At 37.0% G+C, this 20,649-nt stretch overlaps 1 protein-coding gene across 4 annotated transcripts in view; it reads right to left on the bottom strand.

Annotated features, from left to right (window-relative positions):
* Window positions 1-20,030, bottom strand: part of RBBP8 (RB binding protein 8, endonuclease) — a 33,917-nt gene extending 13,887 nt beyond the window's left edge. Inside the window, exons 1-9 of one of the 4 annotated variants that reach the window (XM_064435142.1) lie at window positions 19,929-20,030; window positions 17,000-17,220; window positions 11,812-11,854; window positions 9,370-9,465; window positions 7,209-7,321; window positions 5,600-5,675; window positions 2,379-2,545; window positions 883-984; window positions 91-188 (exon numbers count right to left, since the gene is read on the bottom strand). In XM_064435142.1, coding sequence (XP_064291212.1) covers window positions 91-188; window positions 883-984; window positions 2,379-2,545; window positions 5,600-5,675; window positions 7,209-7,321; window positions 9,370-9,465; window positions 11,812-11,854; window positions 17,000-17,111 — 807 coding nt within the window. In that variant the 5' untranslated portion in view covers window positions 17,112-17,220; window positions 19,929-20,030. Of the gene's footprint in view, window positions 1-90; window positions 189-882; window positions 985-2,378; window positions 2,546-5,599; window positions 5,676-7,208; window positions 7,322-9,369; window positions 9,466-11,811; window positions 11,855-16,999; window positions 17,221-17,798; window positions 18,906-18,935; window positions 19,542-19,728; window positions 19,878-19,928 lie in introns of those variants that run through there. The other 3 variants (XM_064435138.1, XM_064435149.1, XM_064435159.1) reach the window with 3 other exon arrangements.
* Between the last annotated feature and the right edge of the window lie 619 nt (window positions 20,031-20,649).

The raw sequence follows: 20,649 nt of genomic DNA, 5'->3' as shown, positions 1-20,649 counted from the left end.
TGCAGAATTTTAATGCAAAAGAGAAAAACACTGTTTTTGTAAACAACTGGCCCAAAAAGTTGATTATGTAAGAAATTTGGGAATACTTACAGACTCCTCTTCAACACTAAGTCCAATTGTTTCTGCAACGACTGCAGCCAAGTTAAAAGATGGCTTTGGAACAGGGTATCCTCCCACCCTTGGTTTATCTTTGTGAGTAGAAAGAAGATCACAGTAAGCTACATATGCATTATAGTATCTTGCTCAACTCACAGAGAGGGTACACACACAGAACCAAAAAATCACAAATTAAAACTGGCATTTATGGAAATAGTTTGAACTCTGTCAGATAAAAGTTATATCTGGAAGCAGTAAGTGGCAAAAGAATTTCTGATGAGAGCAAACTGCTGTACCAGTTTGATACAGAGAAATATGTGTCCAATTTGAATAATACAGCTCCCAAGAATTAAAAATCAATCCTATAAGTTGCTTTTCACACTCCCAGTCCAGGGCACAAATAGTCTGATAAAAGAACGGAGATAATGTGTATTTATAATACAATGCTTGTCTTGCATATTTCCTAACTGACAGTGACCATTATTTTTAATGTATTTTTATTAGGAAAACAAAGATATGAGCTTCCCCTCTTTGAGGGGTTTAACATTACTCAGTTCATTAAACTGGGGCAAGATAATAAGATTGGAAAGCACAAGAACAGCAACCACCACAGCCCTGACTTGCATGAATAATTCCATGCTGATTGTCAGTCATTAGTGTATTTTAAAAGGTTTGTGCTTTATTAAGTTTCTGTGTTAAAAAGGGTTAAAGAGATGAAACCTCAGTTTTACAATATTTTTGCCTTATTCTGAATGGAATTAGAATTAAATCTATTAATACACTTACGTGGCACAGGGGACAGTTGTGGATCACAGGTGTCTGTCACTAGTATCTCTCCTCCATGGTGAGTGCTCACTTGTGTGGAAAAAAGTGGAATCTTTCCAAACTCTAGGAGATGTGGAAACATTTTCACATGGTGAAATTAGGTACCCTGTTGTGATAATTTTGCATAGATATAGACAATGACCCAGATCTTAAAAGCACTTAAATGGGAGATTTAATATTTCAGTAGATCTAGCAATGTAAGCACATCTGATAATTTGTGACAGTGATATGTCGCAAAAAATAAAATTATAAATATTTTATATTAATCCTTTTCCTCAAAAATATGAGTTTAGCCAGCCAGCCCTAAAACAATACTAACACAAAATGACACCACCATCTAGTCTGACCATATAAAAATAGTTATTAAAGCTGTATTTGACCTGTTAATAGGGCAATGAAATTATTGAAGAGTAAACCATCCAAGGAAACAATGTTCTGCATCAGCTAAGGTAATAAAAAGGTGAGAAACCTGAGATCTGAATCATGACAAACATATGCCATGTAGTCCTTTCTACCTTGATGACCAACAGCTTTTCAAAGCCATTAACTGTGATAGGTATTCACACTATTTCTTACTGTTAAACTTTGGATTCATTTAGTAGTTCCATTTTTTATACAGAATATGGAGAGAGATAGGTATGCTTAGAAAGGAGAAAATACTCACAGCACTAAAAATTTCAAATGCAAAATAAAGGGCATGAACAACCAGCCCACCCTTTTCATCCTACAGTTATCCTATTTTTATTCTTGGAAGAGGCTTTTAGTGAAGATTAATATTTAGTCATATTTATTCATACTTAAAATACCTTTTTACAATGCCACAAATTGACCTGGCTTATGAAATTTCATGTGTATCAATAAAATAAAAGCAAAATTTCACAAAAATACTTTTTGTAGACAAAATATATTAGTTACTTCTATGACACTACAGAACAAAGTCTGGAAATTAAATGCACACAATACTTCTGAACGTAAGACACAAAACAAGTGCAAACAGTGTGGAATATAGAGAGATCATGTAGATATCTACCAGTTTCAGTTACATTACTTCAGCTGCAGAATAATTTCAGAATGTGGCAAAACATCTGTTTCACTCTCCACTAGGTGGTGACATTGCTGCATGCACAAATCAAACCTGAACATGCTTTTTTAGCCAATTTGCAAGTAGAGAAGAAAAATAGGCTGGAAAACTGTTACATTTGCACGTGCACATGGATGAATAAAAGTAAAAGGCTGAGATAAGTTCTAAGCATATCACTGATGTAACAGTTACTGCTATAGACTTTTTCCCCCGGACTCATGCATTATCACACAAAAAGACAAAAGGTAGAGCAAAAAAAAGCCATAGGGTTTTGGTTTTTTTTAGTTTTTGCCCTTTGCAATCAAGTTTATACACCATCTTTCTGTTCAGCCCTTAATTAATTACAAAAAAAAAACAACAAAAAAACCCCTCTTACCACCGTTGCTTTCCCTAAGTTCCAAATCTGGAGGTGTATGTTCTGTGTATCGGACATGCCTGTTCTCTTTTTTCCTTCTCATACGATTAACCACAGAAAACGAAGATGTTACAACTGGAGAATCTGGAATAACTTCTTCTGCCTCCACTGCTTGTTGCTTTTGCACCCTGGAGACCAAATCAAGTGGTCAAATAAAACCCCAAGTCAGCAAGATAGAGTTTTCACTTCAGCAAGCAGGACAATCACAGTACGAGAACCCAACAATTCTGGAAATACAGCCACCTCAAAAACATTACACTGTAAAAAAGTAATACTCAACCCAGTTTTTAGATACATCTAACAGAAGATTGACCATTGCTCCATCAAGCCCAAGAACAGTATACAACCCTAGCTCTTCACATTTGAAGTCAGCATACAACTGCACTATGGAAGCCCTTTTTCCCAGAAGCAGCTAGGTACTGTAGAGATTATAGCTTGTCCTCTGAAGTAGGTGCTTCTTTAACAAAAGAATTGTGAAATAGATGGATCAGTGTCTCCCCCTTGTATGGAAATCCCTGTACATCTTCACAGTTTATGACCTTGAGACTGACTGAGCTGGCTAGAGCATGGTGCTGGATAACACCAAGATTCTGGGTTCAATCCCTGGTGAGGCCACTTGCTTAAGAGTTGGACTTGCTGAACCTTGTTGGGTCCTTTCCAATTCAGAATATATTCAGTGGTTAAAAATATTGCCTTAAACACAAAATAAAAGCTTTTGGACAATTTTAAATAGTACTGAATAGCACTGTACTCAAAGTAGTCACCCTCCAAAGCATTGATGTTACCTCTAACTCAGCCCAAAAAAGGTCATCATGGAATAATGCAAAAAAGCATTGAAAACAAGTAATGTAAAATACAAGACAAGTTATGAAGACAAGTTACCTTCTGTCACACTATCAGCTCTAGCAACCTGCTGGAGAGTCAGTATATAATACAATGTCTTTTCTCTTCAAAAACTCTATCTAAACATAGTGAGGGAATAACAACAAAAAAAGACTGATTTTGCATCTTCGAATTTAAATAGTTTGTTTAGTACTTCATAAGGGCCTATCTGCCCTATGGTGGTGGCACTGAGACATGGAAGAGGCAGTAAAACAAAAGCACACAGAAATCTAACACAGCCTGCCTGGTCATCTTCCTGCAGTTGCACTTTTCCTTACAATTCTGAAGAGAAAACACAGGCCAAAAGATAATTTCCTAACTATAAAGAGAAGGATATAAGGTTTTGATTTAAGGGAAGAAGAGGAAATACAGATAGATTTTTGCTTGCATTGAAGCTGAACCACAACATCTTATATAAAATAAGGTAATGGAAAACTTTAAAAAGCTGTCTGGCTTGAGACAAAAAGCATTTTTGCAGTTGGGCTTTTTACCACTACTAACTTTGAACACTTAATGACAAATACTGATGCACTGATGTTCTCAAGTCTTGATGAATCCCTTGTGTGATTTTGTAATTCCTCTTTTCTAGCACATTTACAAAGAAAGCACTAGAAAACTGTATTATCTACTAGCAATATCTTAAGACACAAATCAAAATAAACAACAGAGAAATATATTAATCAATTTACTCTTCAAATTTAAGTTAGCTGTTAAAGTTCTCTTTAAATTTACTGGCACACATGGCCTTGTTTGACAAATGAACGTAGTAAAAATACATTTTTATGCACTTTACTTCCATATAAACCAAGAGGTAGTTTCTACATACCATCACAGAAAAAAAACATCAAATGAAGCAGCTGCCATACATACTGTACATCATAACTATGTAATAAATAACTTCTGAATAATGGATTTATCTGAGACCCCAGAAGAGGTTTTTGTAGAAATTTCCTTGCTGCTCCCAGCCATGCATAAATCTCAATGCCATAAAGCATCAGATAATATAATTCTCCTATACTTCCACGGATTTCTGATTTCTTTTCTTTCCACTGATTTTATATGGAAAATTCTCAGATTTTTATTCCTATTATAATGTGGTTACAAAATACAGAGGACTGCAAAAATATGATTTCATATCATACAGTAAAAACAATCCGCTACTTTGCACCTACAATCTAGGTTGCTAATTCTAAATAAAGTACCATGATTATATCTCAACCAAAACAACCAAATGCAGTGTCTGTGTTACAACAGCACTACCATCCTTGTAAATTACTGTTTATCCACTCAACTCTGCACTTATTTGAATGATCACCTAACATGCAGAGCAAATAATGAATTGTTACATTGGTTATTGTCAGCTTAATAGGTCAGAGATTTTTAATGGAAGCTGGGGTATGAAGTATGTTACCCCAAGAAGTTTAAATGCATACAGAAAAAAGAAAGGACAATGAGGTTGAAAGATGGGAGACAAACCAAGAAATACAAAGGAATAGGACAGTCATTCTGTACTGAACTCTAGTTGTTTCACTCGCTACTGAAGTTAAATTCTGACAGAGACAAGAAATAAACCACATGTATAAAAAACCTTCTGTATCAAGTCCACACATCCTGTCCCATTTCTCTGAGGCATGTACACAACTTGGTCACAGACAGGGAAAAGTGAGATAAGTTTCAGATGATGTCAGACCACAAGAAGAAAGGAACACTGCCTCTGCCTTGCACAGTACACCACATTCACATATTAACCACAACATTAGATGACACATTCTTACTATAGCAGATTAAAATTTCACAGTCAATTTGTAGCTCATTATTTCTATGTCTTGTTTTCAAAAATTACTACAGTATTTTTCTTTTAAAATTGCAAAATTATAGTAAGTTTATTTAAAAAATGTATTGCAAGATCCTGGGACTTACTGACTATCTAAAGAACTACTTTTCTGAAATCTTAGCCTAGGAGGAAACAAAAGGTAAAGAGGCAACCAAGGAATAAAAGCATCAGACATAAGGCTTTGCTATACACTGTGATCAGAAGTCAAGCAAAATTTCTATGATAAATTCACTTCTCTGAGTTTTACTCCCAGTTTAAATAAAACAAGATGCACACAGATAAAAGAAAATAAAATTCTGCACAATAGAAGGCAACTGGGCTTATGTTATGTTGTGGCACTAGGCTATCTCATCACACTATCTGTCACAAAGGGGAAACAAGATTTAAAGACTTAAAAGCTGATATTTATATTCCCAGACATTTCTGCAGAGGAATGGGGGAATATCCCAAACAACCCAAAACTTACTCTAGCTCCTTCTGTAATTGCTGGAACTGTTCAGTTAACTTTTTATTCTCATCCTGTAAGTTGTTTTTTTCATTCACTGAAATTTATAGAAAAAAGTATTAAAAAAATCAATATACACATCTTAACATGATAATCTTGTCAGGTCCTTGAAGGAAACAGAACCAACTGTAAAATGTAATACCATACACCTTCTCTGTGGTTTGCAAAAATTATGTTTCAAGCTAGTAATTGAAAAAAGTAGTAAAATGACATGTTAGAAAAGGCAGAGGTGGCACAATTACAACATTCGTTCTACACAATCATTAATTACTTTTGTCCACGTACACACAAGTCAGACTGTGTTGTAAAGATGAGTAATTGCTCACTTGTCTCCATGGACAAAATTGCTACCTTAGGCTAAGGATAACCTATGAAATACAAAGCAATTTAAATTTGGTTTTAGTCACTAAAGCAACCATTAAGCCTTTTTCCATGCTGCCTCAAACTAATGTAGTGATAGCTCCAATTCTTCAGTCCACTTTAATTTTTATGGTTTTGTTTTGCTGTTGTCTGTTTTGCCTCTAGATTCCTCAAATAATTTTCTTCATCATTACACAGATCTCAACCCAAACCCATGGGAGCCTACTGTTGTGTCACAGGTCAAGATTTGTACCTAATAGGTGCCACCTTGATTTTTAAGGTTCAGTGCTATATTTAGAGATTGGCTGTACCCTGTTTGCTGTTCATCATTAAACTCACAACTCAGAATAATTTTATGTAAGTGCTCAATCTTAGAAGTCCTTGAAACACTGATGTGTTCTGTATTAGTATAGTATTTCCATAATTTAATATTTCCATAATTTAATTAAGCACCAAAAAAAGCTAATTTTTGTCTGGCATTTTCCCTATTTTAAATCTCATTTAATGTCTGCTTGTTCTTGACAAATAAAGACAACTAAATGATACAAAATAATTAACAGTAAAGATACCAATAACATTAAAAAATTCTGTCCTTTATTATTCTACGCTTTATACAACCAATCTTTCCAAACTCTCTTTATGAACATATTTCTGTCCTGCTTGTGTACCACCTGAAACAAACAGTTTAATTTGTGTCACATGTTCTATTTCAAAATGAGCTGGCTACAAGCTGCCTGGTATAAAGCTATTTTTTGTGGCCTCAGTTGGTTATGAGACAGTTATGGGTTTACTGCATTTACAGTCCAAGACCAACTACAGGACACAAGCTGGACCCACTTCTGTCTGAACTTGATACTTTGCAATCACCAATTCCTTTTGAAGTCAGGGTTTTCTTAGGAAAGCTGGCAATCATTCTAGCTGTTGGAATAAACAGAAGCAGTCACATTTTATCTAAAGTAGCTACTTTACAGTGCAAGATTTTCCACGTCAGTTCACTTTCAGTATCAGCACTTCAATCTAAGAAGGTGGGTCAAATGACTAGTCACTGGTATGTTACATATTTTCAGACTGTACAGTTAAGTATCCCCTGACTGAACTTTTTAGGCTTACTAAACACACCACACATAAATTATATCAAGTTACAGGAATTACTGGAGAACTAGTTTACAAAATAGCATGTTTTGTCTTCGGGCTTGGGGATAAAACTCACTAAGCTCAGTTATAAGTTTGAGATTCTGCTGCCGGATATTTTCAAACTCTTGCTGCTTCTTTCTCATATGTTCTTCGGTTACAGCACAGCGATCACATAACCCCGCTCTTAATCTACAATAAAATGAAGAGAAAAAGGTCCCTCTGTCAAAAAAATATTGCCATGCATGAAGCAGATACCAATGTTTAACAGACTTTTCAATAATGAAAACCAGAAAACTTCTGACAGCTATGCAGAACACCACAAAGTACTGTGGTTTTATATGTTCACATAGCAATGTTTTGAGATTTCCGAACAATCCAATACTATAGGCTCTAACATTTGCATAAATGGTTGTAGGTACTGGATACTTCTAAAGCAACATGCATTACTTAATATAATAAAGTGGAGCATGCCACTGAACTCCTTTGTAAGGCATCCTACTAAAAATACTGTCGGATATAAATCACCATTTTATGTAAAGTTCATTCAAGAAAATACAAATAAGCAAATCACTTCAGTAAATAGAATTACTACCTCATTTAAGAAGGCTATGTACTGTCATTAAGCAAAATAATAAAATAAAAAGGACAAATTAGTAATTTCAGTCTTAACAACCGCCAAGCAAATGTGAAACCCTTTATCGTTATCCAAGCACCAATAATTTGAAGTGGATCCAAAAGTTCATGAGAGGTGTTGACTCCACTCTCTCTAACAGTTTAGATTAGCTGTTTAAAACACATCCATGATCAGAAAAGGACTGGTTAGAATCACTCCATCTTACCTGACACATTCATTCATGCAATTAAATATATGTTTATTTTACAGTTGATAAACAGAATGTATTTATTTCTGGTACACAGCAAAAACCTAACAGTATTACCAAAGTGAAAACCAGACTCTCTTTTGCCTGCTAAATAAGAAACCAGTTAGTCAAAGGTTCTGCACTGCTGATGCCACTACATCGAGTATTAAAAAATCCCAACTAAACAAACTATGTAACTTTCCAATTTCACAGCTGAATATTGAAAGTAAAAACCATACTTGTTTATTGGTGTTTTAATATTGTGGAATTATGGCAAGAGTAAAATACTGAAATGCCTTTTCATACTAGCTGATCTGAATGTGTAACAAACACAGAATTACAATCTCCTTGTACTAAATCAGTTGAAATACTTCTTTTGTTTTTCACAATGTGAGTAATTGATCTGCCAAGGGATTAGAAAGGTCCATCCACACCATGAATGCCTCTCTACTTACATGGTATGAAAGTTGATTACCTGCATGGCTACAAGCTTATCCCTAATGCCTTTCACAGAGAAATGGAGTTGAAAGTAAAAGTAGAGTATCACAGCTCAAAATTTGAGGTAACACAGGAATAGTGGAAAACCATTTACTATGTAATGATCTCCTGTTCCCAGAAAGCTTCTGAGAGCCTATTAACAACAAATTTAACATATACTTTCCAAAACAGGTATTGTTTTTAAAGAAGGAAAAATGCACTGTAATTTCATGTCTATTAGTTTTGCTTTGCTGTACCAGATTAAAAAGAAACAAATTAGAAAAAGGCAGAATGGATTAAAATGTGAGGAGAACACCTAAGTCCAAAAAAAGGGAACAGATGGAACCTGTGATCAAATTTAGGTAAAACAGGCAATTGGTAAAAAAGATGCCCTCAAATCTGAAACATTTCCTAGTGAGTTATTTCATTAGTTTCACAACATAGTGTAGCCTTTGGGTTTTGTACTTGTATTACATCTTGATCAATACAAAATTTAACTCTACAAAGATGGATACAAAAGAACAAACCTTAAAATGTCTGTTTGCCTTCCAAGCTGATCTAGTCTAACTTCTATTGAAACTGAACTAAATAAGCTAAGCACTTTGAAAATAACAATACAACAGAAATTGTAATTTATATTCATTACTGATTTTATGATTAATTATATAGATGAGATAAATATATACATTATATATTTATTGATTACTCTTCAGAAAAATGTAAATTCTACATCTTTCTCTATAACACACTATTTGGATTGCATTAGAAAAGGACTGGCTTACTAAAAAAAAAATCAACAATCCCACACCAAAACACAATAAACTCAACTTGCAAAGTATCCAGAGCTACTCTGCAAGAGCAAAATTCAGCAAACTCAAAAGCCAGAAGACACTACTTCACCTGTCTTCTAAAACCTTGATAGTGTCATGAAGTGCTTTTTGCTGTTCTCTGAGCTGTTGGTTTTTGGTATAGAACTCTTCAAGCCTCTCTGCATCCCTGAAAAGAAAAAGAGGAACAATTAGTTCCAGCTTTAAATAGCAGTAATTAATTTTTCACTAAAGAATTTTCTCTGGCATGTTTCTTTCATATAATTGGGAAGTGTGATTATCATCAGCACAAATATTATGTTGAAGATACACGAAGCTAGTGTTTCTGATTAATAACAATTTGCAAATGACAGAGGAAAGATGCAGCTGGTTTCTAATTCATAATACAGGTGATCTTCTGTTATGTCTGATTTTTGTTCAGGTAAAAACTAGAATTAATGACAGTCAAGACATAAAAGCTAACAATGTTCAAGCAAGAATTTCAGAGAACAAACTCAAACACTTCTCTTACACCTTAGTGTGTTGTGGAGCTGTGGGGAATCTAATGGGAGTTTTCACAATCAGGTCATTTTGGTCTTGTCATATCAGTGAGTAAATTCTGCAGCATGGCAAACCACATTAGGTTTTGAAATCTCTGAAAAGTCTTTAGATCCATTAGAGCTTTACTTCCTCAAGAAGGAATTTTCTATAGAGCATGTATTCCCATAGTATGAATAAAGACAAAAGACGTCTCTTTACAAAACCCTCAGAAGCAGTTGATCTTGTGGAAAATACCTTCTCTAAAAAATAGAACTAATTAATTAACAAAGAATATTTTCTCCTTAAAAGAGCTAAGGAAAAATAGTAATGTTAACTTCCCCATTTTAGCTCCCTTTCAACGTTATTATCAGACTACAATATCTCTTCAAGTTGCAAACACATAATAATGAAAATAATGTTCAATAAAAGCTAAACACCTCAATTTGTGTAACATGACAATGACTAACTTCTGAGAAATTCCCAGTTCTTCTTTCTATCATGGAATCCTTTGTATATATCCATGAAAGCAGTTGTTTATTTTCAGTGTGCCTGAGATGGATTATTTGTGGAAGTCAAGAAATTGGCTCATGAAAAGCTGTTAAGTGCACACACACACACCAGGAAATGAAAACATATTTACTAACTTGACACAGTTCTTTTACACAAACAAACTTTTAAATTGGCACTATCCCTTTAACATATGTTTAGTCAACCACATTTTCATATTGCTGGCATTACAGAAGTACAAGAAACTAGCAATCATAGTGAATCATAAAGTGAATGGGACAGCTGGAAGCTTCTACAGCGTACAATCACAAGCATATTTAATTAATCTTTAAATTTAAGTACAGATGCTTTATTTTTCTGTACTATCATACAGACCCACATAGACCATTCCAACTGCATATTCAACCTATAAAACAGTTACATGCAAACAGCATGAGGAACCATTTAAGGCTTGTACTTTTACTTGGGAAACACAAAATGTTAACATTCTCTTACCTCAGCTCACTAACCAAGTACAGCCAGCCATGGCAAAATTTGAAGTCTGACAAAAGCAGGCTGTATTTTCCTGATGTTTAGGACATTAAAAAATCCCTCCAACAAAAAACTGAAACCACAAAAAATCCCCTCATTTTTTCTGTTTATGCCACTCATGGGAGGCTTAAAATAGCAAATTTAAAAATTGTTTCTAGTTAATTCTAAGTCATTCTATGGCATTAAGTAATTTGCAATAAATAAGATATTAATGTACACTAATACTACATGCCTTTCACCTAAACCTTGTAAAAAGCCCCATGAATACAGTGAAAGGACAGAAGGAACTAGGCTCTTGGTTGGGTTTTCTTTCCTTAAAATTCCATTGTACCTGACAAAAATGATAGACTTCTGGCTATGAAGGCACTGCATAATGGCCAGTCTGTGACCTAGGGTTTACAAGTCATTAGCTCCAACGCTGGAGTGGGATACAAAATAAGGTGCTCATTGTCAGCTGATTACCAAGTTTGAAATACTAAACCCCAGGTATTCAGATGCAGCAAGGAGAACAAGACCTCCTATGTAACAGTACTGTATCCACAATGTGGCAGCTGTAGAAAGATTCCAACAAACAATGACTAACCTATTTGGTATTTGTTCAGTCACAGCACTGATAATATTTCTCATCTAGAAAACTGACTGATCAATTTAAGATTCCAGAACATGGAAGCAACTTATGATATGGCAGACTAATATCAAAAGCAAGAGATAATTTAATCATTTCAGATTAAAAATGAGCAACTACTTAATTTATAAATTATACTTTAAAAATAACACACCCTGTAAAGAGCTCTGTACATCTTCAGACAACTTTATCTGAATTATTAAAATAAGCAGAGTTTTTTACACATCTAAAGGAAGAATCCATGAAACCTTAATTGATCTTACAAGAATTTCAGCTCATTAATGGGACTCTGACTCTCCTTTAATAAATTATATCATTAGGGTTAGTACTTACAAGCATCTTTCCTTTTTCAACTTAGATATTTTCAGCTGTAAGCCTGAAAAGTGGAAAGAAGAAATTACATGTTATAGAATTCTGATTTTAAAAAATGAGTAAGACAATAAATTAACTCCCCGTTTGCCACTGTTATCTGCAAAGAGACAAAAAATGTCACTAATCTGGAGAGAAAAAGATTCCTTCTGGACTTTTTGAGTGTGTTCTACAGGATCTTGGAAACAAATATAGTCATTGTGATCTCCAGGAAATAAGGACTTCTTAAGCAAACACACAGATTTCCACTTACACAAGTAAACAAACACCTTTGTGAAATAACCACACATGAATAGCCAGCACCGTCAACATATTTTCATTGACTATGCCCACAGAAGTAGCACAAAATATGTTCTGTGTGCACACAAATTCATAATGCAACACTGCATGAAGCATTCAATCACTGAACTGAGAAATGCTTTACAGTGTATATGCATAAATGAAACATTAAAAATATGTAATTCAAGGCTTTAAAGCAGAGAAGGACAACATCCTTCTTTGGAGATGTCCTACTAGACTTTCTCAGTCAAAGCTTCCTTGCACTATCTGAAGGTGAATTGATGAATGATATTTCATCTGTGGCCTTTCTCCCCCTAAGAGTTCCACGCTCCTAACTAAATATTCTGAGCAGAAGGAAAAAGATTTTCAAATACAACTGATGTTCTCAGCAGGAGAGGCCAGCTGACAGCCCAGGGGACAGAACACTGTCCAGCCAATCTGCTTGCAAGGTCTTGTGTGTGCACAGAGACAAGAAGATACTCATGCACAAAACAATTTAACAAGCAGGACGCAGTGCTGTGGAAATTTATGTGATATTACCCATACACAAGCTGGCCATTCCTATTCCAAATAAACAGAAATAATCAGACCCCAATGACAGAACAGTTTCTTAAACAGATATCCAAGAGAAATTTTCATATCACATCAGAAAATAACATCTCCTAGCACGGTTTTTTTCTTCTAACTATGGAAGGTTGCTACCAACTTCAGGTTGAACATTAGGTATCTTGTAAGCTCTCCTGAAAAAGCATTATGCATTTAGGATAGCAGGATAAAGTAATAAAACCAGAACATTTGCAAGAAAACTTCAGACTACTTTGAATTTTAGCCTAAACACAGAGCTGATACTACATCTTGCTATAGAAAATGTAGGTTAGGGCAGCTAACAGACTATTTTTTCTCCACTACACTCAACTAGGAACAGCTCTAAGGGAAAAATTAATTGCTTGAGAAGTTTCACTCCTCAGGCCACTTAAAATGTCAAGCCAGCCACAGACTCAGTGAACCCAAACTTGCTACAAGATGCCAGTGAGACAATGAGTTAAAAATGCAGACAGACTACTTAAAAAAATTCTTAGGAAATATAGCAAGATTTCTTTTATCTCCAACTGTTCAGCACCTGTGAGATGTTATGTTCTATCATGCAGATCAGCCCAGAAAGAGGGTTTATTTTTTTAAGCAGTTGCTATTCATCAAGTCAATTAGGCATCTGCAATTAGAACCCCTATAAAGCTTGCTTTAAAGCTGCTCCACGCCCATCGGAAGGAATGAAGCTGCACAACAATGCATCTCCTGTATGAACAGGTAGTCTGTTCAGCAAGTATTTAGGATTGTAACTTTGGCAACCTGAGCAACCAATTGAAGAGGCAGGGCTCAAAAGGCCCAGTACTGTGCTACAGGTAACACTATCTCCCCTCTCACCTGAATTCAGGAGGAACTAAACTAGTTACTTAAAGGTTGTATTTTTTCTTAGTTCAAATGATTGCAATGAGAAGGCAGGAAACCAGCCTGCTACATTTATCCAAGAGCCTTGAATTACTACATCTGCTGTAGTCTCTTCCTTTTGCTTTTCCAGAGCATTAAGAGTTTTTAAGCACGCTCATTTAAGGAGCTTTGCTTTTTCAAGTTTCCTTAATTAACATAGGGAGCACAAAAAACTCTGTGGAACTACACTTTGTCCCTTCCCAATTCAATTTTATCTTTTGCACAATATTTTTATGGGACAGGCAAACACCAGACTATATAAATCTACATTATCTAAAGCTTGTAAGTGCATTAGTAAATGACACTCTACACCTATTAAAGTAACAGAGACCGTCTTTAAACTATCATTAGGCAGATTAATTAAACACTAGTTTATGAAACTTGCTATTTGATTAGACTATATTGCTGTAATATTTCAATTAATGGCTATGATAATTTTTGTTCTGATGAATTTTCAAAAGCATTAAATGCACTTCCTTAAAGCTGACAGTGCCTGGGAAGACCACAGAATCATTATCACTTAAGATTTCTTGAAACAAGTTGGACAAGCTACTGTCAGCAATAACACAGACATAATCCTACCTCAAGGGTACAGAGATGGACTAGATGACCTTCTAAAATCCCTTCCAGCTCTGTTTTCTATAATTATTTACTTTTGAGGAACTTCCAGCCACTTCCTTTCCTACAGCAATCTATCAATGAGATTGCTTTCCTCATAAGTTTCTCTCCTTCTATGACTACAGTTTTTTTGTCCATTGATATCCTCTGCTTTTCAGAGGTAAGCAATAATTTTCAAAACTAGGCTATTTCTCATACATAAAACAGTGCTCACATTTCTATGCTGATGAATGTTTTTAGTACAGAGTTTTAGATTTAAATTAATCCTCAGAAACCACCTTGATCCACATTCAGCAAGCATCTATACAATTATTTCAAGCAAGAGGTAAGAATTACCACCTGCAGAAATAAATCAGTTCACAAAAAGCATTATTAAATTCCTTTGACTCTTCTGGGCACTATGGAAGTATCCCAGACATCCTACAGATAGGAAATAAAAGCAAATAGTTTTAATGACCATTATTCTGAGTTGTTGAACACTTCTGAACTCCATGAAAAGTCAACTGATGCTGACCACATCCAACGTCTTTGGAAACTGGGATGTAGGTGTCCTACCCATTGCTTTATAATGAATTTAAGTTAAATAATAGCTATTTTGGCTGAAGAAGGCCAAAATTTGGATTTCTTTGGAAGTGATAAGTTTAAAAGAACAAGAAGTTGGATTTCTTCACATAATGGTAAAAAACCACACCCTTTAAAATATAGTAATATCAAAATTCAATAAAATCCCTTTCAAACTGCATGACTTTAAAGTATTCTTCAGTTTACATTCTATAGATATAACTTGTATAGCATGTCTGACCATGTCAAGTTCATGTGTCATAAATTCTTTTTACTAATTCTTTACATAAATTCTTTTTACATACTTTTCATGAATTTTAAATAAGAAGAATTCCACCATTTCAGTGTTCAATACATTGTAGATGCAAGAAGCTTTTTCAACAACTAATAACTTTCCCTTAATCCACCTTTTACCACCTTTAAAATAATTTTTGCTGACATTCAGATTGGAAACTCATGAGTCAATTTTAATTCTTATTTATAGACTTCAGAAACAAGCAAAGTCTAGGCAAGTCTGTGTTTGATGTTTCTAAAATATCTTCCAGTACCATTTTCTACAAGAGGATCCCCACCTTCTGAAAAAATTAACTATCCTTCAGGCATGTCTTTGATGTTATCATGGAAGACCTAATTTTACCTAACACAGTGTGGGACATACTGACAAAGGGCTAGGCATGAAAAAGGCTGCCTGGTGGCAAAATTACCTGGCCACACCCTGCATGCATTCTAAAGAGTATCTTGCTTGCATAAAGAAAACCTAAACTTGAAAATCACGTGTTGCACACCCCAAGAAACTAGAGAAAGGGTCACTTAAAGTAAGTCTCTACATCAGAGCTTTTTGTTTGTGAAGTTTTTGTTGTTCAGACATGCCATAGATTGCCAGATCCCATTCTGTCAGTACTTCCGCGTTTATCTGTGGTTGACATCACACCCACACCAAAAAGAACCATCAACAATTTAAAAAATAATTATTAAAAAAGGGGTTTTTTGTGTGTTTTGGAACACAATATAAAACTGTAGTCCATATGTTAATGAAAAGAAATGCTACTGTCTGCTATAGCTTCTTCCAGTTGCCATATTGGTATATGCTTTTTGGTTGCTTATTTGGTCTGGTTCTTTTAATAATCAGCAGCAAAGTGTCACGGCCTAGTGCTGCAAATAATTGAATCAAGACTTTCAATGGGAGGCATGTAACATCTACTAATTATAAAACAATCTCCAAGAGTTTTTGAAACCACAAAGTGATGGAATAACTGGGCCAAAATGGACAGACCTGAAACTGTCTTGAGGCTGGTAGAAACACCCAAGGCCACTGAAATGTTCTGGGTAAAGATCCACTTGCATAACTACAGCTCTTAAATCACAGAAACTCACCCACTTTTATTCCAGTCTAACATAAATACTATTTCATACATAAGGATAAACTTCTTAGAAGACACAGTCTAATACTGTTTTAATTCCATCCAAAAAGAATGGATCATGTGACTTTAGATTAGCAGAACAAAATGTTAACTTACTAAATGTTTTTAGCAAAAACCCCTTGTGAATACTCCTTGTAAAACCACATTACAATAACAATACATATAGTGCAATAATTCATCTTTTCTGAATTACTGAAGAATGAACAGATGCTAACAGCCAATCTGCAGTAAAATTGTTATTACAAGTCACATAATGTAAGAATAATCATATTATAACAACATTACAGATTTTACTGAGAAAATTTAGAACACTAAAATCTGAAGAAATAATTTTCACTTCAGTAACATTAATCTGCAGTGTGATTTTGCACAAGTTAGGGGAAATAAACAATGCAAATAATTGTAATGTATCTGAAGCAACCAAAGCAAAAAGCAAAAGAAAAGAATCCATTGAACAACATGGTTTGGAAAATTGAATCACGATCCATTGAGGGTAAAGTAACACATAGATATTTTGTAGGCAAGCAGAGACTCCAGGTAACATTGTGTTACTTTTTCTTCACTGACCTAGCAAATAATTTATCTGTGTTGATAGTTTAATCCTGTTAAACCAGGCTTAGGTGGTCAATCCCTAAGGATCATTTGTAATCATCAGACCCAACTTTCTGCATAACTAAAAACTTTAAAAATCTATTTAGTTCCATGCAGAGTATTTTGGTCCAAAGTTTTCCTTTGGCAACTGACAAACATCAACTTTAACCTGACAAACCCAACCTTCAATGATTTACCTTGTACTTCTTTATCATGGCATTCTTTCAGTTTGGACCAGAGTTCTTTGAAGAAATCTCCTGTAAGTTCTGCAGAACTAGGGCTGCCACAGCTTCCTCCAGATGCATTCATCTTGCTTTTTTCTGCTCCCAGCTTCTTTGACTTGCAGAACTGGCTCACTCTCAAACTTTATATTTTAAATTACATAGTTATGAAACTGTTTCTGAAGAGGAGTGTACATCTGTAATGACAGAATAACACTTACATTTAGAGCATAACTTGTAGCCATGGATGAAATGCAAAGTTTACTGTCTATCCTTGCTGAGGATATTTATTTACATACTTTCACACTGACAGTCACCCTGAAAGCTTGGACACTGCTAAGTACTTTGCTGCAGGTAACTACAAACTAACAGAATTTTCCTCCCTTAAAAAGCTATCAACTTAAAATTAGATTAAAACACTTAAGAGTCTTTATTTTTTTTTCTTATCTAGAGTTATACTGAATTCCTGTTTTCCAAAAGTAAGCCATAGTGCCAAAATCTGGCTGTCAGCAAAAGCATTTGTCAAAAATTTTATCAGAGATGGATTTGTCTATATACATCCTTTTATAAACTTGGATTCAAATTACACCCTTTTACAAAGAAAAGCTTACATCCCCTCGAAGTGTTCATAATTCTATATTAAAATGACTCCCATTCCCTGATGAAAAAAAATTAGAGAAAAATCTCCAAAGCATTAATATTTGAGAAGAATAATCAAAGTCAGATAGCTCTGTTTTAGAAGCTTGACTGCCTACAAAAATTAGGAAAATCTTACCCATAATTCCCACCTGTTTTGAAAGGTTTTTTACAGAGATGATGCCCTCAGGTAAACTACAGAGGCAGCATGGAACTCAGATCTGGCTCTGAGCCAAGGCAAGATTCAATTCTACTGGCATTGGGTGTCCAATACTGAAATACTCCTGTAATCTCTGTCCTTCAGTTCCCTCTGTGTGAAACTGGACATTCTGAGTTTTCCCCACTTTTATGCAGTCAATTTTAAACAAACACTTCTGAACAGGACTGTCATTACCATGTGGACATAGCTATCTCTGTGATCTTCTAATATAAAATGCAGAAAGGAAAAAAAAGCTAGGTATTTTGTACTACTCCTAAATTAGCAACTTGAGCAAGCAAACTATCAAGCCTATACTGCCAAATGGAAGGAAAAATTTGCTCCCAAATTTCTGAGGTATAAGTTATAGTTCAGATGATACAAGGTCTGTGATTAGTCAAGAAGCTGCATTTCCTATCTTGAAAGCCTTCAAACAACTTAGAACATCTGAATGCTGTTTAGCTGGTCCCCCAGATTCACCACAATAAAATGTTCAGTCCAGTGGCCAGTAACCAAGGGTAGGGCCTGGAGGCTTTGGCTCCACTCTCCTGTCTCATCTCTCTGTGCACAGTTTTAAGTCACTTTTTTTTTCAGTCTGACTGTCTTTACAATGGAATAAAAATAATGGAACAAAACATTCTCAACAGAAACACTCGAACTGGATGTTTTCTGTAGTATAAGGATTTAAATAAATGTTACAATAATGAAGCCAGTAGCTCCACATTTGCTTTAACCTGCTCTGTCCATAGCCTATTTCAGGATATGGCTTCATTTTAGCAAATGTTATCTTCAGAGAAATCCTTAATACAAAAAAAATTACCCTTTGAAATCAGCAATGCCTACAAGTGTTCAACAGAAGCTGAACAGGGATTTGCTTGCATCTTTGCAGCTGAAATGCTCCACTTTGTGTGCAGCCACATTAAGCCATCTTACAACGCTTCTTTGTGGAACCAACTGCCTAGTGAAATTAGGAAAGGGTTTTAAACTCTTGCTTTGCACCTTCAACAGATGTTTCAGGATCAAGCTTTTTTCTCTATCAAGCACTAGGGCTGTGAAAACCACACGCTTGCTTTCACTTACTGTTTCAGATTTAAGTATGTCAGATGACTCATCCCCATGGAAAAGTCACCTGACTCTAGACAGTAAATGGTGTCCGTGGTGTTTGTTTTGGGTTTTTTTTCCCCCAAGATGACTGCAAGGAAAAAAAATACACAAAATCTGTTCAAAGTTTCTGCAAATTATTAGTGCATCAACCGACTACAAATAGGGAAAAAGGAGCAAGGCACTTTCCCAAACTGTATCTGCTTCAAGATCCCAAAATGATACATTGCTTCCTGCAGGTGTTCAACTCCCTTAAAACACAGAAGCGTTCAAGTGGAGCCTCTGACAGGCCTGGGCAGCTGCGCAGGTGTAAAGTGATGGCTTAGGCTCCAGCCCTGAGGAAATGTTTTCCAGTTCTAATGGGGAAAAAAAGAGCTGGATGTAGGGACACTTGCAGGCAGGGACAGAGCTGGAAGCTGCTCGGGGGTGGAAGCACAGCGCCGGACGTCCTGCTTTGCTGCTATCGGGCCGCTTTCATAGAAGCACCTAAAAGCGTCCATTTCCCTCTTCCACAAACCAACTCCCTCCGGCACCGCCAGGCTTTCCATGGCTCCATCAGCGAATGCCTCCAGGAATCCATCAGCACCGACAGAGGCGCCGAGGCCGCTCATCGGTGCTGATGCCTTCCCGCCGGGACACGCCGCCCCTCCGGGATTCCACACGCCGCCTCCATCCCCGCCGCCTGCTCCTACAAACTCAACTCTCCCGCTCTTCCCGGCAGTGAACTCTGTCCTCCTTTCCCTCTTGCACGAGCACCGCACAGAAAACTCACTCGACAGACACTCCGGGATGCTCTGGGAAATCCTGCCATGACCAGCATCTGGGAGCTTCCCGCCAGGCGCGGGTCACACCCCGCCGCCGGCACGCCGGAGGAGCGGTGCGGCATGTCCCACACGCCGCTCCTCCCGCCCGCCGGGCCCGTCCCCGGGGCGGAGCGCCCCGGCGGGGGGTGAGGAGGGCGCGCGCCGTTACCTGGTTGGCTCCCGGCGGCTCCGCGCGCCAGCGGCGGGAAAAAAGGAAAAAGCGCAGCCAGCGCCTGCCCTGCCCGCGGAGGCGGGGCCGCGGGCCGCTCTCGCGAGGCTTCCGCGCTGCTCTCGCGAGAGGGAGGGGAGCGTGAGGGTGTGAGCCCCCCTGCCCGGGCGGCCGGCGGGCAGTCCGGGTGGCAGGGGTGACACAGACACAGGGTCACGGGATGAGCTGGGTTGGAAAAGACCGCCCAGATCACCGAGTCCAGCCTTTGACCTAACACTACCGTGTCAACTACACCACGGCACTAAGTGCAAAGTCAAACCTTGTCACCTGCAGCGCGGGTGGCTACCACCTCCCTGGGCAGTCCATTGCAATGTCTAATCACCTTTTCTGTGAAGAAGCTCTTCCTAATGTCCAACCTAAGCCTCCTCTGGAGAAACCTGAGGCCACTTCTTTTTGTCCTGTCACTTGTTGCCTGGGAGAAAAGGTTGACCCTCACCTGGCAGCACCCTCCTTCTGGTGGTTGTCAAGGCTCATGTGAGCCTCCTCCAGGATAAACAGCCCCAGCTCCCTCAGCAGCTCCTCATGGGACCTGTGCTCCCAACCCTTCAGCAGCTTTGCTGCCCTTCTCTGGACACACTCCAGCACCGCAATGTCCCTGAAGTGAGGGGTCAAGCCACACGGCCACACCAGTGCCGAGTACAGGATCCTGCTGGCCACGCTA

This window comes from Passer domesticus, chromosome 1 (assembly GCF_036417665.1).
Source record: "Passer domesticus isolate bPasDom1 chromosome 1, bPasDom1.hap1, whole genome shotgun sequence".
NCBI lineage: Eukaryota > Metazoa > Chordata > Aves > Passeriformes > Passeridae > Passer > Passer domesticus.
This window is presented reverse-complemented; position numbering and strand designations above follow the sequence as displayed.